The sequence below is a fragment of the Lissotriton vulgaris genome, chromosome 3_1 (genome assembly GCF_964263255.1).
Source record: "Lissotriton vulgaris chromosome 3_1, aLisVul1.2, whole genome shotgun sequence".
NCBI lineage: Eukaryota > Metazoa > Chordata > Amphibia > Caudata > Salamandridae > Lissotriton > Lissotriton vulgaris.
In genome coordinates this window covers 82,160,909-82,187,261 of record NC_141689.1, presented here as the reverse complement: position 1 = coordinate 82,187,261, position 26,353 = coordinate 82,160,909, and the positions used below count along the sequence as shown (strand labels likewise).

The window sequence follows — 26,353 nt, the reverse complement described above, 5'->3', positions numbered from 1 at the left end:
AACACATATTTTAATTAATGATATAATTGTAAAAATCGTAGATAGCATAATATTATCAAAAATATATGTGAACATATTTAAATAGACCAAAAACATAAAATATTAAAAAAGAGAATCAATTTAATTTTAAATAAAAACTAAACAATACACTAATTTTACAATTTAATTAAAAATAAGTTACAAAGAGTATTGTATATTATAAATATTATTATAATACATCAAACTCATAATTATATAAATTACAGCATAAAATTAATTATTACAAATTAAAATAACTACATATGAATTTCAAACTACATTAAAAATAATTTTTTAAATATTAAATATTAAAAGAATTACTCCCACCTACCACAACACAACGGCAACACATTATTTTACTTCACACAAAAATAAGATTTACTATTCTAACTACAATAAATATAAAATTACATAAAATATAACATAGCAAAATACTACAATTTACTATTCCCGCTACACTTAACACAACAATAAAAAGTATCATTAAAAATAAATAATAATAACCGCCCCTCCAGCCACTCAATCAATCAATCATGGGCATTTGTATAGCGCGCTACTCACCCGGGAGGGTCTCAAGGCGCTGGGGGGGAGGGGTCAGTTACTGCTCGAAGAGCCAAGTCTTGAGGAGCTTCCTGAAGGAGAGATGATCCTGGGTCAGCCAGAGGTGGATCTGGAGGGAGTTCCATGTCTTGGCTGCCAGGTAGGAGAAGGATCTTCCCCCGGAGGTGGCTTTGCGTATGCGTGGTACGGTGGCGAGGGCAAGGCTGGACGATCGTAGCTGGCGGATGGGCGCGTAAAAGGTCAGGCGGTTGTTGAGGTACTCGGGGCCCAGGTCGTGGAGGGCCTTGTGTGCATGGGTGAGGAGTCTGAACGTGATCCTCTTGCTGACGGGGAGCCAGTGCAGGTCTCTCAGGTGGCCGGAGATGTGGCTGTGTCGGGGGATGTCCAGGACGAGTCGTGCGGAGGCGTTCTGGATGCGCTGGAGTCTTTTCCGAAGTTTGGCTGTGGTTCCGGCGTAGAGGGTGTTTCCGTAGTCCAGCCGGCTGGTGACGAGTGCCTGGGTGATCATCTTCCTGGTTTCAGTGGGGATCCAATGGAAGATCTTGCGGAGCATGCGCAGGGTGTTGAAGCATGATGATGAGACGGCGTTGACTTGTCTGGTCATCGAGAGGGAGGAGTCCAGGATGCAACAGTAGGGAAAGTGTTGGATTGCAGAGGGGTAACATTTACTATTCCCACTCCAGTCAGTGCAACAGTAGGGAAAGTGTTGGATTGCGAAGGGGTAAAATTGACTACTCCCACGCCAGTCAGTGCAACAGTAGGAAAAATGCTGGATTGCGAAGGGGTACAATTTAGTATTCCCAATCTAGTCAGTGCAACACAACATTAAAAACAAATAAAATATCTTGAACAAAATGAAATGATATAAAAAAATGTTTTAACAAAAATATGTTGAATAAAAAATACAAATATATTTAATATAAAAAATATATATATATATTACAATGTTAAATACATATCGCAAATTCCCACAAGTATTATTATAAATAAAATACAAAAGTGATTTTCATACGAATAAACATTTATATTTAAAACGTATTTGTTAAGAAAAATAGTATACATACCCCACACATTCACCATTCAAGTGCTATGTGATCAAGGCCGCATGTCTGGCGGCCGAAACACATCATTTGGACACTAGATTCTATAATAAATCATCATTAATCTTCAAACTTTGCCGGCGGAGTCTGGTACCTGGTGTTGCGCCACTGCTTTGGAAGGATCCTGTTGTGATATATATATATATATATATATATATATATATATATATATATATTCAATGAAAAAACCATTGGTTTTAGGCCATATATAGTTAGGGATTTGCATTTACAAAACCTTATTTTACTCGCATAAAACCATTGAAATTCCATATATAGTTATAAGCGCTAACTATATATCGCGCACCCGCAATCCACTGCTGATGATGTCACATATTACATCATTCATGACATGGTTAGTGACATCACTGATGACATCACTGATGACATCTCAAATGACATCATCCAGTAACTGTATGTTTCTGTAAAGTTAAAATATCTCTTACATATTGAAGAATGAGTGGATATATAAGTGTCTGGATGAAGGATTTAGTAGGTGCATGACTGACTATATGAGTGAGTGATTAAATGTGTCTCACTGAGTGCATGGGTTAATGACTAAACTGTCTCAATTTGTGCATCATTATGTCTGTTGTTCTGTAAACTGTTCCATGTGTTGATAAGTAGCTATATGAGTAACTATATGGGTTATTGATTGGTTGCCCAAGTATTTGTATGGGATACTGAGTGAGTGTGTGTGGGTAGCTGGGAGGTGTGTGACTCTGTGCATAGATGTGTGAGCAGTTGATTCACTAGATGTATGGTTTCAAAAGTGCATGTGGAAACAGCTGTATGGGCGGTTGACTGTGTGCATGAGTGTATTGGTGAGTGAATGGATATCTCAGTGCTACATGTCAAAGTAAGTACATATGTAAAACACAGTACATGTGAGAGTTGACATATATAAATAACTGTGCATAAGAGCCAGTGGCTGTATGGATCATTGTGAACTTGTATCAGGGATTGTATAAGAGAGTAAATATGTGTTAGTATATGTTTGAATAAGTAAAGTTTGTATAACTGTATATTTGAGGAAATGGAGGTGTGATTGATTCTTTGCATGACTGACTAGGTGTGTGTGTAACTCCATGGATGAGTGACAGTCTGTGAGTGTCTGTTTACACTGATTGTATCTAAGGTTATATTAGAGTCTGAAGAGGTTCATCGTATTATCACATGAATGATATCATCAGTGATGTTATCAGTCATGTCAAATGAGATGTTTTCAGTGATGTCATCAGTGATGTCATTTGAGATGTCATCAGTGATGTCATCAGTGATGTCACTAACCATGTCATGAATGATGTAATATGTGACATCATCAGCAGTGGATTGCGGGTGCGCGATATATAGTTAGCGCTTATAACTATATATGGAATTTCAATGGTTTTATGCGAGTAAAATAAGGTTTTGTAAATGCAAATCCCTAACTATATATGGCCTAAAACCAATGGTTTTTTCATTGAATTTTCAAGGTTTTGTAAATGCAAATTCCTAACTATATATCCACTATAACCTATGGTTTTTTCTGTGAATTTCATTGGTTTTTTAATAGCAAATATGAAAAGCTTAAAAATGTCAAGTACGTGATAAATAAAAACATTTTCGTATTTATGCACGCTGATGTGCTTTGAACGCTGCACCCCCCCCCTCCCCTCTTTTGTCTTAGTAGTACTCTCTCTTTGCAGATACTGAAGGGTAGTTAACGCAGGCCTTTACCCCCGTTGTAATCCGTCGTGGCTGCTTGTCTCTCCATTTGATTGATTGTTGTCCAAGCATTTACTGTTTTACAATTGGTTCTCTTTGGATCATTCTCTATTTACAAACAAGCACAAAGTCGCAATACTCTGTTTAGTCTTTGCAGATAGTGAAAAATCGTGTAAAAAAAATAAAAGTAATCGAGCAAAATCAGTAGGCCACTAATTGGATCTCTTTTTGACCTCGCTAAAATAGAAATATTAGGAACAACCCTTCATGAGAAATACGAAAATAGTGAGATGAACTGAGCTCCACACCATGAGGGCTGCAAAACAGCTCGGCTCCGTCACCCACCCCGCCCAAAATAACGACAAACCCTATGCAAATATTAAAAATATAGACAACACACCAGCAAAGAAACAGGGTAAAACATTTTATTAAAAAACTATTTACATAACGTTGGTTTATAAGATGATGTCAGTAGTGGACCGATGTGTGAATAGATCGAAAGCAGCACAAGGCTCCAAGATCCGGATGGCAAGCTCCTGGATGTTGGGTGCCATAGTTTAGAGTTCTGAATTTGAGCCTTTTTCAATGTCTGTGCTTTGTTGAATCAAATTTGCGGCTTGACACAAAGCTGACTCAAGCGTTGCTACTGATGCTATGCAGACAAAAACTGGTTTTCAGTTTGTACATTTTTCTAGATTTTTAATCCAAGTTTGGTTGACTTTGTAGAACGATGGCTTCAAATTTTCAACATACGGTGTGGTGGCGCTGACTGGGAGGGGGCGCTTCGCTCCTGCCCCCTCCCCAAGTAAGATTTTCATACGTGAAAGTACGTTAATGGTTTTGGTCCCTGAGATGCTTCGATGTCACTGCCATTCTCAAATAGCATAAGTTCTGGATGTTGGGTGCCATAGTTAAGAGTTCTGAGCAGCGCTTGTAACACTGTCTGAAGCTTATTTCCACCTACTGCAGCTTCACTATTCTCAAAGTAAGTGAGTGTCGTTTGTGGACCTGACAGCATTAGAAAACAATGTGATATGTTACCTTCCTAAACAGCTTGACGGAGGCCCCTGAGGGGCGGTGTGATGGCCATGGACTCGGAGAAGACGCTTGGCTCCGACACCCTCCCCAAGTCTTATAGCACTGGTGTAGCCTGAGATCGCCCCCGACATAGGCGGCCGGCTCCCGGGATCCGGCGGAACTTTTTGCCTTTTGATGACTCTTCAATTCTGAACCTTGTCCCATCTAGCTGAGTTGCGCCCACTCTTGCGGCTACAGCGTCTTGCCCACCATCCAGCTGAATTACGCCCACTCTTGCGGTGCAGCGATAGGCGGCTGCCACAGGACTCTCAAAATGGCGGCCGGCTCTTCGGTTTTGGGCCTGGTCCACTAAAATGGCCCTGGGACACCTTTGAACTCGGACGCTTCCCTGATAGGGCTTGGGTCCCATTCTCGAAAAGCCTCTCCTCAGCCGTGAAGATTCTACAAAAGTCTTGGGGGCCTCCGACTCCCGCAGGCTTCTGGTGGGGAGCGGCTGCCATGATTGCTCGTGGAATGGCCACGACGGAGCTACGAGATGGTAGTGGTCTCATGCTGACGCCAGCTTTAGTCTGAAACATCCAGAAACACTGTAGACTACCAATTCGATCAGTTCCGGTAGCGCCCCAACATGACCCGGAAGAGAAGAACTTGCCCTCCCCTCTTTGACTGATGGTTCTTGTTGCCTGTCCCCTCTGTTGTCATTTAACAGAACTTTTTGGACTGCTGAAAGGAGTTGTGTTCCGAACGCTGGTTGGTGGAGACATTTTGACTATATTCTTGACCTACGTTGTCGCGTAATGCGTTATATGACACGCCGCGTTACCGCACCCGGAAGTGATCCGAGGCGCGGCGCGCACCGCGTAACGTCAGCATAACAGGACATGTGACTTGTTAATAAAACTTTTCATTGGTTCATTTTGCTTTTGTTAATTTAATGATGAAAAGCTTGGTCATATGACCTAAAAATTACGCTTTTTATTGTTTTCGAACAATATTTTTTTTTCAAACATATGTTATAATATTCCAGGCTAATGCACTTTCCCGGAAAATTTACAACTATCTTGTAAGTAAAATATATTCCTTTTTCGAGAAAAAGGGCGTTTCTTCCTTCCATGACGGAGCCGTTGAGTAAAAGAGATTCGGCCTGCTATCTTAGTCGCCGATACGCCTGATTATCAGATTCTTATCGATCACTTTATATTGCAGACATGAAAAACACAACTGCCCTTAAGCATTTATCTTTACTGCGTTCCTACATATTATACCTTTTATCCGTCATGTAATTGGACTGCTTTATTTCACTTGCCTTTACTGATTCGAAAACAGTGACTAAAAGTAAAAACTTTACCAATGTAAATACTACTACCGTGTTTTGTTTTAAAAACCTTTATTGTGAAAATGTCAGTATACAAATACGGGCCTATAACCACGTGGGCCGGCCACGGAGCAAACTGTATTCGTATATGATGAGGAGACATTTACACTGTAGAGGAACGTAACGAGCGGGCCATTAGGTTGCAAGAACAAAGGTGTCTAACAGTTGCGGAATCGGTGGACGTACATTTTGTAATTAAAATACGACACGGCCACTTACAATAACATTTTCTAGATATACATTTGCGGGCAAGGAGTTACGAGTCCCATTTATACCGGCGCCATTTTGGGCGAGGCCGGGCAGGTCCAAGATATAGTCAAAATGTCTCCACCAACCATCGGCCAGACCAGAACCCCTTTCGTCCCTTTATGCTACAAGATGGTGTCTTCCATTCAGAAAATATTGTTGGCAGCATTTTGAAAGGAAACAGAAACAGCCATTGTCCTAGTGAGTTTCACATTGTTACATTTAGGAAGAATGTTGAAGAGTAGTATGTGGAAAATCTGAAGCCATTTTTCTACAAACTCTCAATCAGACTTGGATGGAAAAAAAAATCCTGAAGAATGTACAAACTGAAAACCAATTTTTGTCTGTATAGCATCAACAGTAACGCTTGAGTCAGCTTTGTGTCAAGCCGCCATTTTCATTCAATCAATAGCGTCCCCCTGCACACATTCAGGGACCTGGTCGTGTCTTCAGATGAAACGGATTGTAGGAAAAGAAGCAGAAAGGAAAAGGCAAAAAGTTCCGCCGGACCTCGGGAGCCGGCCGCCTATGTCATGTGCCACCTTTGGCCACACCAGGGCAATAGTGAAGCTGCAGCAGGTGCAAATAAGCTTCAGACAGTCTTACAAGCACTGCTCAGAAATCTCAACTGAGGCACTCAACATCCAGGACTTGCCATTCGGATCTTGGTGCCTTGTGCTGGTTCCGACCTATTCACACATCAGTCCACTACTGACATCACCTCATAAGCCAACGGGGCACCCCACGCCGACTTTCGGCGCAGCATTGTAGGATGGCCACACCAGTGCGGCCACTTGCTGGACACCACCTCGGTGCCATCCGGATCTCGGCGCGTTCGAGTCACTGTGCCGGAAGAGTGACCGGAACTCAGCTGAACACGCCGTCTTTCGGCGCAGCATTGTAGGATGGCCACACCAGTACGGCAATTTGCTGGACACCACCTCGGTGCCATCCGGATCTCGGCGCGTTCGAGTCACTGTACCGCAAGAGTGACCGCAACTCAGCTGGACACGCCATCTTTCGGCGCAGCATTGTAGGATGGCCACACCAGTGCGGCAATTTGCTGGACACCACCTCGGTGCCATCCGGATCTCGGCGCGTTCGAGTCACTGTACCGCAACAGTGACCGCAACTCAGCTGGACACGCCGTCTTTCGGCGCAGCATTGTAGGATGGCCACACCAGTGCGGCAATTTGCTGGACACCACCTCGGTGCCATCCGGATCTCGGCGCGTTGTGCTGCCTTCGGCCTATTCGCACATCGGTCCGCTACTGATGCCGCCTCACGTGCCAACGGATTTTCTACGCTTTTTGTAGCCCTATGCCGCATAACAGGTCATGTGACTTGTTTATAAAACTTTTCATTGGTTCATTTTACTTTTGGTTTCCTAAAGATGGAAGGCTTGGTCATATGACCTAAAAATAACACTTTTCATTGGTTTAGAACATTTTTTTTTCCCAAACGATGAAAGCCCCACCTTGTTTCTGGATCATTCAGACTGAAGCTGGCGTCAGCATGAGAGCACCACCATCTCGTGGCTCCGTCGTGGTCATTCCGCGAGCAATCATGGCAGCCGCTCCCCACCGGAAGCCTGCGGGAGTCGGGGGCCCCCAAGACTTTTGTAGAATCTTCACGGCTGAGGGGACGCTTTTCGAGAATGGAGCCCAAGCCCTAGCAGGCAAGCGTCCGAGTTCCAAGGTGTCCCAGGGCCATTTCAGTGGACCAGGCCCAAAACCGAGGAGCCGTCCGCCATTTTAAGAGCCATGTGGCAGCCGCCTATCGCTGCACTGCAAGAGTGGGAGCAACTCAACAACATGGTGAGCGAGACGCTGTAGCCGCAAGAGCGGGCGCAACTCAGCTAGATGGCCGCCACCTGGGGAGGCCCGTTCACGCCGCCTCCCGGGCCGCCGCACGCCAATTTTCGGAGCAGCATTGTAGGATACCAAAACCAGTGCGGCAGTTTACTGGACATCACCTGGGTGCCTGTCGTACATGTTGTGTCAGCCATGTGACACTGGACACAGTCCCATCAACATCTCAACGCGTTCTGCTGCCTTGGGACTATTCGCACAACAGACCGCTACTGACGAGGCCTCCCCCCGCACCACCCGGGACGCCCCACGCTGTTTTTCTGTGCTGCATTGTAGGATCCCAAAACCAGTGCGGCACCCAGGCGACATCACCTGGGTGCCGTCCAGAACTCTGCACGTTGTGCTGCCTTGGGACTATTCGCACAAAAGACAGCTTCTAACCATTGTTGCTTTTTGTGTTGAAAAATGTTTAAATGTTTTTAGTTTTTGTTCCGTTCGTTATAGTTAATAGTTAATAAAGTTTTATAATCTTACTTTGTTGGAGTGTTATCTATTTTTTTTAAAACGGGTGAATGGGGCCTTGTCATGTGTGGGCTTTGGAAGTGTGCTGCTGCAGGATCGGACATTTCAAACTCAAATGCACGTTCTTTTTCTTACCTTTCCGAAGCATGGAGCGCAATAGCAGGCAGAGAAAGGGTGATGCACGTGTTGAACACTACCTGACCTGGCAAGTTGCTGGCAGTGCCTCCCCGCCCGCTCCTAAAAGAGGGCACACACACACCGCCGCCCCGAGTACTTCACAAATCTTTAAAAGACCATGCGCTTGTTCATGAGGCTTAAATGGTTTATCACCTCTTCTAGAACCCCTGCATCGACCCTCTGACGTTTCCTGGAAAAATTACCATGTAACACAATACCAAGCCCTGTCAGCTGAAACCCCCAAGGAATCGTGGGGCATATTATCAAGGGGGTTTATCTCCGCTTTTTTGGCTTTAAAAGCCATGAAAGCGGAGATAAAATTATCTCCCTATTACCAAGCTGTCGCTAACACCAGTTAGTGACAGCTAAAAGGAGATAGCGACCATCTTGGGCCCCGCTTTGCATGTCAGTGATACTTATCACTAATGACATGCAAAGTGGCGTACCAAGATGTTAGCGACTGGAAACAGTCCCTAACATCGCTATCTTCTATTACCAACTTTTGGAGATATTCGCGCTAAGCGCGAATATCTCCAAAATCTAACACCTGCCCTGAGCAGTTCTTAGCCATGTTATCCAATGGGAGGTGGATAACATGGCTAAGAGCATTTGCTCGATAATACATGAATATCGCTGACTTTTCTGCGATAATAGCAAGGTTTATCTGCAATAAAAATCGCCGATGTGCGGCGATAATTTTTGTCTCTAAACAAGTTAGAGACAAAAATTATCGCTAGTTGTTCGTAATATGCCCCCGGGTTTTTGCTTGCAGAAATCGGGAGGCGGGAGACTAGCACTGAAATCAGTAGTCACACGCCTGAATCAGGAGGGTTGGCATGTCTGAATTCTCTACAGCTGGGGCCATAAACTACATCCGCAGGGGTAGGTGATAGCCTGGGACCAGCCTGGCATCTAAAATGGCTGCCGTGCACGACAAAATTGTGGCATTGGAAAAAAGGCAAGATGGCGCAGCCGCTGGAAGAGATGTATCAACATATATGAGCCTCCTCAGCCACCCTCAGGAAACATAGGGGATTAGGATACGTCTCCCGCACCCCCTTATACCTAGTAATTTAATTAACGAAGCACAAAATGGCGAATTCCCGTTTCGCTACCAGTTTGCGGCCCAGTTCGCGGCCCGTGAAGCGCTTCTACCGTGAAAAATCTTTTTTTTTTTCTTTTCCCCACGGGACCCTTTAATAACCCCAACAACATTCCTAGGGGGTCAAGAGGGGGATACCTTGCCCCCTTTCATTAAATTCCCCCTTAGTTTTTCACCTCTTCTTCTCTCTCGATCCTACCGAGAGACAAGATGGCGGCCGCTCCGGACTGTCACGCAGCAAAATAAAAAAAAGCTCACGCACAGCCGCTGGAAGAGATGTATCAACATATATCAGCCTCCTCAGCCACCCTCAGGAAACATAGGGGATTAGGATACGTCTCCCGCACCCCCTTATACCTAGTAATTTAATTAACGAAGCACAAAATGGCGAATTCCCGTTTCGCTACCAGTTTGCGGCCCAGTTCGCGGCCCGTGAAGCGCTTCTACCGTGAAAAATCATTTTTTTTTCCTTTTCCCCACGGGACCCTTTAATAACCCCAACAACATTCCTAGGGGGTCAAGAGGGGGATACCTTGCCCCCTTTCATTAAATTCCCCCTTAGTTTTTCACCTCTTCTTCTCTCTCGATCCTACCGAGAGACAAGATGGCGGCCGCTCCGGACTGTCACGCAGCAAAATAAAAAAAAGCTCACGCACAGCCGCTGGAAGAGATGTATCAACATATATCAGCCTCCTCAGCCACCCTCAGGAAACATAAGGGATCAGGATACGTCTCCCGCACCCCCTTATACCTAGTAATTTAATTAAAACGAAGCACAAAATGGCAAATTCCCGTTTCGCTACCAGTTTGCGGCCCAGTTCGCGGCCCGTGAAGCGCTTCTACCGTGAAAAATCATTTTTTTTTCCTTTTCCCCACGGGACCCTTTAATAACCCCAACAACATTCCTAGGGGGTCAAGAGGGGGATACCTTGCCCCCTTTCATTAAATTCCCCTTTCGTTTTTCACCTCTTCTTCTCTCTCGATCCTACCGAGAGACAAGATGGCGGCCGCTCCGGACTGTTTAGAATGTTGACAGACACCGGAGAGCCAATCAGCTTTCTGCGCGCAAAGTTCAGATAAGCGAAAAGTAAGCGGACCGGATCGCTGCCCGGAGCGCTGTTACAGATATATATCTTGATTTAAACGTTAATTTCTCAAAATCCACTGAAGCACATATATTGAGACCTAGCAAAGGCACATCGGGCTACCAGTCCCTACAATTTTGCCAAGTTTCGTGCAAATCCATTCAGCCGTTCGAGCTAAAAGTGAGGCCAAAGGCCCTATGGAAAAATGAATGGGAAAAACGCGTTTTGGGACCCCCCTTTTTTCTCGGCCCCCCCTTGACGAAACCCCACCAAATTTTCAGGGGCTGCTCAGAAACAAAATGTGCCATTTTCCTGAAAATTTCAGCCGATTCCGTCCACAAACGCCAAAGTTATTAGACATAGAATTTTCAAAAATCCCATAGGGAATTAATCCTAACTATATATACCTACTGGCGATAGCCAGTAGGTAATATATATAAATATATAGTGCACAGCAATCTTCTTCAAAGAAGCACTCGCACTCAGAAAGAACCAGAGCTGTCTTGATCACACAAATTGTAAGTGTATACAGGAAGTCTATACATAGCTGCTGACACAAAAAAAAACCCTTTGTGGATTAAATGGCTCTTTGAAGAAGATTGCTGTGCCCTACTATTTCTGCCGGGAGACCCGCCCGGCATACACTCGCCACTTGTCTATGGGGCACGGACTTCAGCAACCTGGGTAACTTGTGTGGAATTTTATATATATATATATATATATATATATATATACACACACACTACTAATATAAATATTTATCAACAACCCAATAATCATGAATTAAATATTAATTACGAATTATTTGTAGTTAATGTTTTTTCCATTTTTCCACAGTATACCCTCACAAAACACGCAAAACACTCATAAGATTTACCCGAAAATTATTCACACAATTAACATAATAAATTATCAAATTAATAATCGATATTACTTTAAAAAATGTTTTATTATGTATTATATTTTTATATTTATTATATAATAATTATTACCCCATACCACTACAAAACCCACATCTAAAATAACATTTTAAAAATGCGCAAGTAACATAATTAATTGTCAATTAAACACATTATTTATTAAAAGCTAAATATAAATTCATTACAAATCATTCACTTTCCACCCTTTACCCCTATAAACCCAAAAAACCCCACCTAAAATTAAACAAAAAAAATAATAAGACAATTAAAATAATTAATTTACAATTACTTAAATAATAGTATTTTACAAGTAATTATTAATTAATTGAAATTAATTTACTGCTCACCCTTTACCTCTATAAACCCCACAACCTGCACCTAAAAAATGTATTGAAACAATTAACACAATTAATGATCAACTAATTAATTATTGTTAATTAACAACTAATTACTAATTCATTACTTCCCACCCTTTACCCCTTTAAACCCCACAACCTGCGCAAAACATTTACATGAAAATATGAATAGCACAATAAACCTAATTAAAAATCAATTAAATAAATAATAATAAGTAAAACATATTCATTAATTCATTATAATGACATTTCTCTCCACCCTGTACCCCTATAAACCCAAAGGCTGCTAAGGAACTAAAAAACACGACATTTAATTCAATTACATTTTATAACTTCAAAAATGCAACTAATACATCATAAACATTTACAATATATACTAAGATACAGAACAATAATTAAAATCAATATTTTAAACAACTATATTTTAGCCAACGATTTTAATGACTCTGATATTTTAAAAATCAATATTACTTACCTAAAATTCGATATTCTTGACATAGATTTTCTTGATTTCGATAATTCCATGTCACGATATTTCTTCTGTCGATATTTTGAACTCAATATTTTGTCTGAATAAATTTCATATTATCAGGTCAGTATCGCTCCAAAAGCATACAGGACATCCTAGAGTTTATAAGCCTAATCCATCTAAGAGGAGCTTGAACAAGTGGGGGTAAGTGAGGTTGGGGAGAAAACTGCTGACCTCATATCAGACGTTCGCCGTTGTATTCGGGTAAATGCAGTTTGTCATATTTCCATGAACTCACTAGTAAGGTAGTGTTATCACAAAGTGCGTTTCCCAGAATGCAATGAATCAGTTCTGCTGAGACGCCAGCAGTTTGCTCCTCCATCCCCACTCCAAGCCTGACTGCTCCTTTTGTAGCTTGGTGGGGTTACACTAATTTGCATAAGTCTCGATCATTTCTGTAATGGTGCCGAAGAGGCGCGCAGTGAGGCAACTGTTGCCATGATGGAATCTTAGGGCTTGGTTAAGATCGTGGCGGATGGGATACTCGGTCACAAATGTGACAGATGGGATTCTCGGTCACAAACATGACGGATATCTGTCTGCCATATTTCCAGTGCCATAGGATATAATGCACTTGTAATATGGCTGCCAGAATATCCGTCACGTTTGTAACTGGATATACCATTCGCCAAGTTCTAAATAAGGCGGAAGTGCTGATACACTAGATGTACTAAGCTTCTTTTGGTCACAAACTCTCCAAATCAGAGCTTGTGACCACACAATTGCTTTTTTCAAAGTACTAAACCAATTTCAGGACTCTGTAACCTTTTACCGACTCCTAAAATGGGTTTAGAAATAGATAGGGTATTGCTATTTGGAAAGGGCTTATTGTAGGCCTACCTATCCATATCTAAAACCAGATATGGTTTTAGATATGGATATATCGTAAACCAGTTGAAAAGTTACTGACTCCCAAGTTCGGGTCATGACCCCTTTGAAAAAGGCAAGTGGTTCCTTGTGGACCCCTTCTCTTTGTGAATGTTAAAGAAAGTTAATTGGGGAGTAGGCAGTTGTCCATGGGACCACCTCAAACTTTCAAAAAAACTTTTTTTTAAAAACCTTTTTTTTTAATGTACCTGGTTTTGATTTAATTTAATGTGATACCAGACATGGGGGACTAGCATATCTAGTAGGCCAACATCCATGTGATGGCTTCCAATCGTAGTGAGTTGCACTTTGCGAAATACCTCATTAATATTCATGAGGTAGGTCAGACTACGATTACAAAAGTCTTTTCTGGTTTCAAAAATACTGGTTGCAAATTGCGACCAGTCTGTGGGGATCCATCTGGCCCAGGAGAACCAATGCGTAGAGACAATTCTGGAGTGACCCACTGTTAACTTTAGGTAAGAATATGAAATTTCCAGAATTGGGCAGCTATCCTACAGTTTTCTTTCTTGTCATCAATGCACCCCTCAAGAATCTTTTTGAAGCTGTGTCCCTTTAACTATTTCCTGCATGACGGCTGGGCAGTTCCTTATTTTTTTACATTACTGGGCTTATATTTTATGGTTTAGCATGCCTCTAACCCTTATTTGTTTAATAATGTATTCATTCATTAACAGCTTTGAATATGCAGATTGCGGCTGGCATTCGCTAGGATTCCGATAAAAAAACCTTCATTTTACATGTTTTTAGATGCTGAAGGAACTATAAAACAGGTTACTGTTGGGGAACAAAATGATTAAATCATAATCACTCAAAATAATTCCACAAAATAATCAACTAAAATTAGGCCACACAAAAATAGAGGACATTTATCATTTAAATTGTCCTCAAGTTAAGCATGAGCGGATTTTGCGGATTGGCAATCCGCGAATTTGCGGATTTGCAAACTCGCAATCCGCAAAATCCGCGAATTCCCGCGAATTTGCGGTTTTTTTTTTTTTTTTGTGTTCGCCCGTGTTTCTGCCAGTTCGCGAGGGTTTTTACAATTTCGCAATTTGCGAACTTACCTGTCGGGTCGCAAGTTTTGCGAACTTGTTGTTTCTACGTGTCCAACCTGTTTGGGACACTCTTCTTCATCACTGCCACTCTCTGTCACCACTGCCACTCTCTGACTACTCATGCCACCCTCTGGCCCACCCATGCCACCCTCTGTTTCATCACCACACCCTCTGGTTGTCCAGTGTACATTATTTTTGGCAAAGCAAAGCACACCTTCCCTGCCTCAAGTGACCTGAATTAATTTGGGGCTGATTAATGTGTCACAGAATATTTTTTTAGCTGGCACCTGCTTCCTTAGTGCGCCCTGATTAGTGATCTTTTGCACTTGCTAAGTGCTTTCATTGTTGCAAAATTAGTTACAACACCTGCCCTGCCCCAACTGACAATAATGAATTAGGGGCTGATTAATGGATTTTAACTTCCAGCCTGGCTCCTGCTTGTCTCCCTTAGCTGTAATTCAGGACCTTTGTGGCATATGTGTAACTATTCTGAGGTTCAGAGCAGGGTCACATAATAGTTGCAACTGGCAACTGAACTCTGGAGGGGCCCCTCAGGAAGCACTACAGGAAATGGCTACTAATGATGAGCCTGAACTTTTGAACCTGGTAAGTAGTTACTTTCAGTTTTGCTAAAATCGTATTTCTGCAATTTCGCACTTATTCGCGGGGCGCGAACTCACGCGAACAGTGCGAGCAGTGCGAGCAAAATCCGCTGCTCGCGGATTTGCGGATTTTTCAGGAAATTCGCAAATCTCGCGGATTGCGGATTTCCCGAAAATCCGCAAAATCCGCGAGCGGAACGGATTTTCCGCCCATGCCTACCTCAAGTACAAAAAGGTTTCTCTGGCACAACCTGGCGACCCTTGAATGCCATAACCACTCTGATTGAAAACTAATTGAAGACTGTGCTATATTGAAAAGGAATACTAATTTTTTTCATGCTTTAAGAAGTGATGCTTCGATATCAAATAGCCGGACACTTACATCTGTAGTACTTTGAATAAGAAAACAAAACTGTTAATATTAACCTGTTTCTAAGCCCTAGCACCCAATGTAATAGGGCAGAGTCTAGTGATCTGACAAGAATGGAAGGCTAAATATTCCTTGCCAGGTTTTGAAATTTTGACCTGCAATTCACTAAAATCATTGGAAGTATTTCACTCGATGTGCTATCTTGCCACAACTAGGGGCCTGATTATGATGTCGGGCGGAAAGCCATCGGAGAGCTAGTCGGAGGCTTTCTGCCCGATATCATAGGTTTCTGTCCATAGCCTTATTATGATACTTGTGGTTGGAGGGAAACCTGTGGGGGAATTTTGCTCCGATTTCAATGGGCTCACTGAGCCCATCGAAATTGTAATCCCAAAATGGCAGTGGAGCCAGCCTCGGCTCCCCCATTGGGATTACGATGTTGCTTTCCGCTTGCCCTATCATGGCGGTCTGCCAGCCATGAAAAGGCAGGTGGAAAATAACTTTGGGGGCCCCTAGCTGGGTCCCCTGGCCCTCTGATTTGGGGCCTGGGAGGCACCTATGATGCCCCCTAAACATCCCTGCACCTGGTGCATGGATGTTTGCCAACACCCATTTTTCTATTGCCGCTTGTGCTGCGGCCATTTTCCGTCCGCCACACAAGCTGCAAAAGAAAAATTGATGTTTCCGACTGCCCATAGGGTGTTTGCATCCTAAAACTGCAGATGGATTTTCCGACTAATAGTCGGGCAGTTCCATTTGGCTACAGTGTTGTCCGACCGACATCGTAATCAGGCCTAGGTGTGTTTGTCACCAAGTGGAGAACAGCGGAGTGGAAACACCAGGGTATGAACATGTGATCCCTTGTTAAAGAAGGAGTCAAATGTAGGTATAGGGGGGTCGGATCGATCCCAGTTTTTCAGACAACCATTGACAATTATGTACTCCATTTAGATTGATAGTTTGAAACGGTAATTCAATGATTAAAAAAACCGTAGCGACTTGCAAATATTTTTTTAGGATCCTGCAGCCGGGGTAGCAGAATGCAGGGGTTGATGAATCCGAAGACTGACCTGTTGTTATTCCATCTCAGGCCTCTTTGTTCCATCCCTCTAAACTTCCTGTCTCTTCATCTCACTCTTACAGGTTTTTTATAACTCCTGACTTGTCCCTTTGTCACTGTTTTCCTGCCTTATTACATTCTCTGCCCTCGTCTCACTTGCCCTGGGCCAAAGTCTGAAAAGTAAGTTAGATCAATTCCCCGCAGCTGTAGTCAGAGAACCAACCACTGGTGCGCAGGAAGGCACTAAGCCTATCAAAGACCATTCGATTTGATGGCAGACAGCTGCCAACCACCCTTTTCCTCAAAAAAGTGACAAAACGACATTCAGTTATCCACGACAAGCAGTTCTTCCTTCATCCAGCTGTGTTTCTTCTTCTATGTTTGCACTTTGATGCACTCAGGTGTCAAAGTTAAAAGTCATGAACTTTAACAGATCAAGGCATGCACTTTTTTAAGCTACCAAGACACTAATTAGCAATGTGACAGAATTCCTGATTTTGTGCAGTAATTTTCCCTTGCACATTTCACTTGGTAAAATCAGGAAATAAAATGCCCACAATGTGGGGAGAATGTGCAAAAGTCAGTCAGAATCAATTATTTCTGCAGTTATTCCCCTTCTCTCCCTCATGTTGGAATTTTACAGAATTGTACTCACTGCACAGCATAGGGAATGTTGGATACGGCTTTACCTCAAAGTCCCTTCACATTTCTACCAGTAGCCTAAATACAGGTGCGTAAACTTGGTGTTGCACACCATTGGAAATGATGGTGAAAACCACAAAGTATGGTGTTTTGAGTGTTCACCACTTTCCCAGTGTCCCACCACTCCTGCTGCTCTACTCCTCATGGGAACCCCCATTTTTCGCACCCTGTGACAAGAAATTATGTGTGGGGTGGGAGGGTGACAAGACATTTATCGCACTGGAGTTAGGGGGGGGGGCGGGGTGGGGGGGTTGACAAGACATTTTCCGCTCCGGGTACCACCTGACCGTGCTTCGCCACTTTGTTAAAGTTAATGTGCAGACTGTTTCAGAGTAGTTCTGTTCACACATTGATTAAATTATATAAAGTCAAATTACCTGAAAAATAATCTTTGAGATACAGCATACATCACACACATTGTGCTAAGCTCACTGCCCGCTGTTATCTTCATATACCTTACAATTTCAGGCGCTTTGCCATATATGTTCTTCATATACATTTCATATAATATTTTATTTCAATTTGGAAGTTAAACGAGTGCTGGCTTGGCTGCATACTAACATTCGCTTAACCAGCTATCCCTTGCTCCCCCTCCCTTGAATGTGCCCCCTATTGGTCGGTCACTCCCTTCCTAACCTTGATCTGTTTCTTTGTGCTTTAGATGAGCCACCCCGGAAGTCCCTTGAAGTCTCAGCCTGTAGGTTGCTTGAAAATATCCATCCATGGTCTAATGTGTTCTTGTTTCTTAGCAGGTTTGAGTGCAGCTGGAGAGTTTGAGCAAATGTTTGGGAAGAAAAAGAGATGTCATATTTAACAATGTTATCATTTTACATGATTGCATTTCACTTGAGACTTTTTTTTGCCCAACTCATTTTCACAATTTGACATAACTCCTTTTAATGTTTCACATCCTGCAAACAGTCATGTAGTCATCATGTTAAACACAAATTTAGAAATGTTCTTAAGAAAATGACTCTGTGTACTACTGATTAGATGTAGCTTTGAAGCAGCGATGAATGTATTTACTGTTTTTTGATGAAAATTTGGTGTCCCGCTTAATTTTACTAAAACTGAATTATTTCGCTGTCGTTTATTTCACACTTTTGTGTAAAGTTTTTAAATATTTGTGTAAATGTTTTCAGTTTTTTTAAAGAACTGGTTAAAACCAGACAGGTAATATATGCACTCAGTACATATCTGACATTGAGATTTATCCCCTTGCTGGCCTGTGGTTCATTTGAGTAGTACCATCTGTTATGCTATGACCAGCTATCAATACATTTATGAAGCACAAATGAATCTTAAAATCCCTGAAATGGTAATTAATACACCTTTGGGCCTTGTATTTGATGCCTATTTTAAATGTGTGGGATATGTGGATTCTGTGTGTTGTTTTGTTATGGTTAGTTATTTTTGGGTTGCAAGTTGTATGACATATGTTAAGGGCAGTTGGGATCCAGACAAGAAGTAGGGTGGGTCCTTTTGGCCAAGAATACTGGACAAACGAGTTGTGTAGTAAAATATCAGTCATTTGCATGTCGGAAAAGACTGGGTTTAACGAGTTTTATGGTGAGCAGACTGTTTGGTCGTGCTGTCAAGGATGGGTTAGTAGTGTTCGAGTGTTCGATTCCTCTGATTTTTGACGGATTGAACCTTTGTTGGCAGATTCTGCCTGGCGGCTGATGGGAGGGTTTTTATTTGTTACGCCCTTAGGCGGTCTGATTCTGCAGGTACATTATCTAAGGTTGTATCGAGTGATTAAGGAGGTCATTAGGATGGCGTGCAGACTTTGCTCGCCCACCATCCTCACGGGGATTGGGACCGCCCGGCAAAAGGGCAGGGGTCCCGTGGAGGGGAATAGGATGCGTCCGCCACAGTGGCGGGCGCATCCCTCATTTTTAACATTTTGGCGGGCGGTGCTCTCTGCACCGCCCGCCATAATGCTAAAAATGCATGAATGCATTTGCATACACGAAGCGGTGCCTGCCGCTTCGTGTATGCAAATGCTGGGGGGTACCACAGGTACCCCCGTGTGCACCCCCTACCTCTCCTTCACTCTGGGGACCCCCAGAGTGAAGACCGCATGCCTTTCAGGCATCTAACTAAGCCCATTGTAATATGGCTGGCGGTGTCTAATAGACACCCCCACCATATTAATCCTTTTCTGCCCCGGCCGCAAGGCGACCGAGGCGGAAAAGCGGTGGACAGTCTTTCCGTCTGCCGCGATCCCCCCCACCAAACTAATATGGTTAAGGAATATAGGTGCGGATGGCAGGTGGATTGCCCCCGCCAGGCCGGCGGTGGCTACTGGCCAGCCTGGCGGGGGCAATCCGCCCGCCATCCTAATGGGCCCCAAAGTATCGTATTTCCAAAATATTGACTCCACAATATTGCCTACCACAATAACGAAAAGCAAAGAATACTCTGGTGAGCGTAGGTTTAGTATTCTGAGCACCATATTCGTGAAGATATATATGTTGTAAGGTACACAACTGTGACCTTGAGAATAGTAAATTTATACTTACCTGGTTATATACGTATGTAAGGAAATACCTCTTTTTGTATGGTTCACCCCAAAGTTTTTGGACGGATGCTGTTGGTTTATTGACTCTGAGAGTACACTGACACCTGCTAACAAGACGCTGGTGCCATTGTCCTGACTCCAAAATGTGTACGTGACATTGGCTATTGCCCAATTGGCTTAAGCTAACTTACCTGTTAGTTCTTAGGATATGGTACCTAGGGCAGGTAAGTTAGGTCACCTCAGAGAATACAGCACTGGTTGTGTCACCCTGGGTCTGACATAAGTAAAAACAAGCCCACCTTGGTACTCACACCTCTGGGTTGGGGTAACGAGCTCTGTACACAAAGAGGGGTTCGGGCATGTTGGAAGAGGGCAGATTCTTGCATCTTGGGATAGACGGATACTTGACTTCACAGGAAGTGGTCATCAGGAGATAGGGAACTTAGTAGCCCATTAGCTACTGCCCACGTCTATCCTGAGGCACTTTCTGAGCATAGAAATGGCATCCCCAGCACTCAGAACTCGGATCTCGACTGGACTGGAAGAAAGACTGCACTGCCGGGCTTTGAAACAAGCATAGAGAGGGTGCACTGGCGTGGACTGCACCTGCTGAAGCTGGTGTCTAGCAAAGGAGAAGTGACTGTGCCTGCTGTGTCCTGCTTGCGGAGAAGTCGTCTCCGGAGCCAAGCCGAAGCAAGAGACTCTAAGAGTCAGTTGGCTGACCTCCAGTACGCAGCACAGGGCCACACCAGCTGAAGAAACCTGCTGAGGTAAGCGGGTAGCCTAAATATTCAGATGTCTACAAACCACTGCCATGCAGCACCAGCGACCAGAACCTGATGCCTGAAGTTGCACCCGAGTCTGCTGGATCCGGGAGAGTCACTGCAATGCCACTTTGTTGCACATAAGACAAGTCATGCCCAGGGAAGGGTTTGGCTGTGACCACCATACCAGGCGGCTAGACTTCTCGGAAGACCGATATGACTTCGAGGCATGTCGATCCTGTGACCAGGATTACCTCACCCCCTCTGTGCTGAGAAATAGCCCCAGGAGGACGCCCATCGACCACATCACATCCACAGCATTATTGAGCATATTTTGGCTCCTGTATCGCTTGCATCAGGACCACTTCCATTAGGAACCTACAGCAAAGGTTAAAAGTGCCAGGAACTGACTGAAGACTGCTTCACCTACTGAGGTAACTGTTTCTGAGGGCCTTACTGGTCCCCATGACTGGCTTCCTGTCGTAGTTGTTCGTCCAAAGTAATTCTAACTGACTGCAGTACAATTAGCCAAATGTTTTTGCTCAAAATGCTTCCAAGTGTCAAATTCATTGAAATTGTCAATGCTGGTTTGTGGTTGAGTACAAAGTTCATATTTACTGTACCTTGTAAAATCGATACAGTATAAGAAATGACTACCTTTGCCTTTATTCGTTTTACTGCGCATACCACAACCAGGACTACACAATTCCGGAGGATTCATTCCCCCACTATACCCATGGTAGACAGTTGTGCTTATCCTTGGCCAGGCAGATCGACCACCCTAGGGTTCTGGAAGAAGCCGTCCAAGGGACAGGCCTTCCTCACTGCTCTCCACTCATTTTAGAAACAATCTAGAGTTGGAAGTAGGAACTTTATAGAACTACACTGTTTCCCTGTCTTAAGCATACGTCATCCCATTTCCTCTCTTGATCCACTCTAACTACCCAACCTGCAGAGTAATATATACTGGAAGGCAGTCACAGTGTCATCTGCGGGCTCCATGAATATAATAAACACAAACATAAACCTTTGATACATTGAATGATTCCAGATTTCCATATCTTAGTTTCTCATCAGATGTATCCCTCTACAGTACAGCAAATATATTTCAATGGTCCTGTATTTGTTGTTGTCACCATCTTCCAGCTGTAATTAGCAAGTAAGAATGAGTAATATTTGCTTGTTGAGGTCCTACCACTAACTCTACCTACTACGTTTCAGTTGATGATAGCCTGGGATTCCTGCCGACCTTTGGACCTTGTTTCGTGAACCTCTATGGGAGCCCTAGAGAATTTACGGGATTTCCAGATCCATATGAAGAGCTCAACTTTGGAAAGGTACAACCATATTTTACTTGAAAATAATTATAATAAGTTGTATTTTTCTTTAGGGCTTCAAACAGCTGATTCTAAGGGCCCCATTAGGATGGCGGGCGGATTGCCCCCACCAGGCTGGCGGTAGCCACTGCCGGCCTGGAGTGGGCAATCCGCCCGCCATCCTTGCTGCAAAGACTCCCGCTATTTTAACATGGCTGGGGGGTCCGCGGTGGACAGAAAGACTGTCCGCCGCTCTTCCGCCCCGGTTGACTTGCGACCAGGGCGGAAAAGGGTTTATATGGTGGCGGTGTCTAGCAGACACCGCCAGCCATGTTAGGATGCGCAATTTTTAATGCCTTTTCATGGCGGCAATGCCGCCACGGAAAGGAAGGCAGAGTCTGCTCTGGTGGCCCGTTGCGGGCCCCCAAGGACTGTGGGGTGGGGAGTGCACATGGGGGGTACCTATGGTACCCCCCAGCAGTTCCATGCGCAACATGGCAGGCACCGCGCGGTGCCTGCCATGTTGTGCATGAAAGTGCACTGCATGCCTTCCTCTGATTGTGGCGGGCGGTGCTGAGTGCACCGCCCGCCACAATGGTAGGAATGCTGGATGCGCCCGCCACTCTGGCGGGCGCATCCTAATGCCATGCACGGGACCCCCGTCCTAATGGGGGCCCAAGTGTAAATAACTTGTGTTACTGTTACCCAATTTAGTAGTGATCAGTTTTCAAAGCAGTGAAAGAAGAAGACTTATGTGATCATGCAATAATCGGACAATTGACTGACCGGTCACCATTGATGTCAGCAGCAAGTGTTCTTTTGGCAAAGCTATTTTCTAGCAGAATATTCTCCATATCTGTAGCACACATAATGTTCGTCCTATAATGTTCTGAAGGAACATTATAGTACGACGTAACATAAAGGAGCTCAAGTACCTAGGCTGTTTAAGATTAAATAATTGAAATATTAACACAATTGAGTGGTTATTCTTCAAAACTTTTGTGAAAAAATAGCAATCGTAGACTTCACATACTTTATAAAGTTTTTTAAAGACAAAACATGAGGTGGGTGTAAGAAATGGGGGTTACCCAAATCTCCAAGGGGGTAGCATGGAACCAAGCGGGCAGGCCAAACTTCGGAGGACATGTGAAGCACTCACGCAGTACCCACAGTCAACACACCAGGCAGCCCACAAAAGAGGCAGGACACCAGTTTGAGTTGGAAAAAGATAAGTAGTTTAGTAGTGTTTCCAACCTGCAAGGCAAAAATGCAAAACAGTAGTGTCACAACAGGAAGCCAATTGGCGCCAGAGCCAAGTGTATAAAGGGGGGTTTATTTACATGGGGAGGAAGGGCTGAGTCTGTAAGTCCAAAGCTGAAAATAAAGAAGAATGTTTACATTGTCAATAAACCTGGGGTCACAATGGCGGGGCCAACTCAGGCTCTCATCCTTGGTAGTTTCACGCCAACTCACCTCTGTAAAAGAAAACTTCAGGGCTTGACCGTAAATCCCAACAAACAGGAACACCTGTATTAAATAAGCAGTGGGATATAACCAGGGGCCTGGAATGACACGTCAGGCCAACCTATAGACCAACATTAGGCAGAACACTCAGTATTAACATCAGGTAGGGGCCATACTTCTGGACCAGGAACACCTGTAGTAAAACAGCAAGGCTTTCTCTACCATAAACCAAGGGGTATTAAACATCAGGCGGAGCAGGCCTAAATCAAGGGGCAGGACACCTGCAATAAAAGGCACATCAAGGTTTCCTCTTTGGCAGTGGGTATAACCAATGGCATGGAACCATCTCCATGCATCAGGCAGGACGTTGGCATCACTATAAGCATAAAACATCAGGGTGTACACAACAGCCAACCCTCTTCATGAACATTAGGCATACACATTATAGAGCGATGGCAGGCATTAAACCATGACCATGAGCCTAATCCTCCCCACTGGTGCATCATCTAATGAAGGTTCCCTAGGCATCTGTTCCCTCCCGGCCCACTCAAGCCAACCTATATGGGGGCGTGCCCTTAGGCCATAAACACCCTGGGCGCGAAATTCAGCAAAAGCACTGCCTTACGCCACACTAACACAAACGCCAGGGCCTACACTAGCTGGCATTCACCTGGTCCCCCAGGTAGGGGTTAACTAATGTCTTGGCCCAGTTCAGAGGCCTGGCAGTTCCAAAGGTACTTCTCTCTGGTGTGCAATTAGGGCCAACGAGCTCCAGTACAATGTCTCCCAGGGGGGGCTGCTCTTCCTTTTGCAGATTTCCCGAAGATGGGGAGGGGCGAGCACCGACCCTGTGCCCCGACATACACCTCTTTAATGGCGGGTGCCCACTGCCCGACGGGGCACCTGTAACTCAAGGGCAGTCCCGGGGGCAGGCACCGGCATATGCCCCGACTCGCCCTCCCCAGCCCTTCACACAGTGTGCATACGGCCCCACTCACCGGGCTACTCCGGGGGTCCTCCTCCCCTGCAGGGCTCACTCTCTCTCCCGTGGAGTGGGGAGGGCAGGCACCGACCATGTGCCTCGAGGCCCTCCCCTCTGATCTCCTGCAGCCGGCAGCAACACACGGGGCACTCTTCTCAAGGCGGAGTCACCTGGGCCCCTCTTGTTCACGGGGGCCCAGGGGTTTCAACATGGCCTCGGAGAGGCCTCAAGGGACACACGCGGTATCCTGGCACACGTGGGAGGAAGCCCGCCTGGCTCTCCTCCCACCTCACACGGGGCTCCCTCGGCCGTCGAGTCGCTTTGTTTGCGGAGGCGGGGCTGGCACCGACAGTGTGCCCCGGCCCCGCCTAGTCCACCGGCCCCTCACTCAGGGCTACAGACCGGCGGGGTGGGCTCCCGCTCCGGTCACTTCCAATCGGGGCTCCCCCTTGACCATGGGGGCCCCGCACCGATACTTCACCTGGGTCCCCCTCCCTCACGGGGACCCAGGGCTTCGCGTCGCTCTTCTTCCCGGGCTGCCGGCCAGCAGCCAATCCCTGCGCGGCCTTCGGGAGGCCTGGCCGCGCGGGCCAATCCGTGCGCGGCGTTGGCGGGGGCGGGCCGATGACGCGTCCGGACGCCCCCGTCACGTGATGCGAGTGTCGGCGGCCTCAGGGCCTGACGTGGCCCTTCTTCACTTCGGCGGCCCTCTTCTGGCACCGGGGGCCGCCGCGACGGTGCCCACAGCAGTGGGGGAGTCCCCACAATGGCGGTGATTTCTGCCAATTTACCACAGGCGCAAGGCAGCGCCAACACTCCTCGGGCTGCGGCGGTGATATTGGCAGCAATAAGGGGTAGGCTCCCTTTAATTAATTCTTTGGAACACCAAATCAGCACTCCAACGCGCGGCGCTATTCTCCTCAGAAAGAGGGCGCTTTTCACGGCGCTTAGCTCCTCTCCTCGGGACACACAACTTCGGCGCTTCCAGCACACAGCGCTAGGCAGGCAGTGCCTCACAGCATCAGAGCTTCCACAGGGGGCCACAACTTCCTTGGGGTCATCAACCTCCCCAGAATAGCGCTTGATAGGCAGTTCCTCACAAGGGGCAACAGTTCCTCCAGGCAGCCCAGGGGCACACTCCTCACCTCCTGGGGCTTCTGTTGCGCTGCGCTGGCGCAGTTCCAGGTCCAAACAGCGTCAGTGTCCTGGGTAGGGGCCCTTCCTTCATCAGGGGCCCGGGGGACAGCAGAGGGGGGGGTTTTAGGGGTGCAGGGCCCAGCTCACAGGCCCATGTGGCGGTAGCACCTCGCAGCAGGTCCCCTCTCTTTCTTGTCCCAGCGCTGACTGACTCTCTGGTGGCACATCCCCCTTACTTATACCCTCCTCCCAGGCAGTGCCAGAACCTTCTAGAATGTTGGCAAAGCTGGCCTAAACTGGCTCAAGGGGAGGGGGTGAGCGCCCTGGGTGCCAGGCTTTCCCTCCAAAAGCTAGGGGTGGCTGGATAATATTATCCAGACCGCTGACCTGTGCCAGTCCGGTGGCAAAACCCATGGCCATGGCATCCATTTTAAACACAGTACATTTCAGTCAGGTGCATTTTACAATGGGGGGAATTTACACGTGCTCACACCATTACATGACTTCACATATTAACAAGGTGTCTCACACCACTCATGGCCTATACAGGTTTAATCCCATGGGGGAGACATCCTAGACAAGGGGGTCAAAAGCGAAACATTTTGGGGGGAAAAGGCCAAGTCCAACAGTGGGTAAATCCAGTACAATTATGTTTTCCCTGAAAAAAACGACTTTAACAAGAGATTTTTCTGTAAATAAGCATTTTCAGGGAAACTCCCCCCTCGCCCCCCCATCCCCCTACCCAAAAACAAATTATAGCGGAAAATTGAACCTGCAGTAAATAGTAATAATCCAAAGATATAATGCTGTCTGGGAACAGTAAAACACCTTTGCAGTTGTTCAACGTGATGTGGATAACAGTAGCGAATCACAAAAAAGACAAAAGCCTTTGACACTTTCTAGCACTGGATCGATATTTGAGCTAGGCCCCTGGATTAAAGT

The 26,353-nt window shown here is 45.2% G+C and overlaps 1 protein-coding gene across 1 annotated transcript in view; it reads left to right on the top strand.

Moving 5' to 3' along the window:
- The window catches only part of DYSF (dysferlin), a 1,070,125-nt gene that overhangs the window by 498,053 nt on the left and 545,719 nt on the right, over positions 1-26,353 (top strand). The window contains exons 17-18 of the mRNA XM_086960107.1: positions 17,886-17,921; positions 21,734-21,849. Of these exons, the coding sequence (XP_086816233.1) occupies positions 17,886-17,921; positions 21,734-21,849 (152 nt within the window). The remainder of the gene's footprint in view (positions 1-17,885; positions 17,922-21,733; positions 21,850-26,353) is intronic.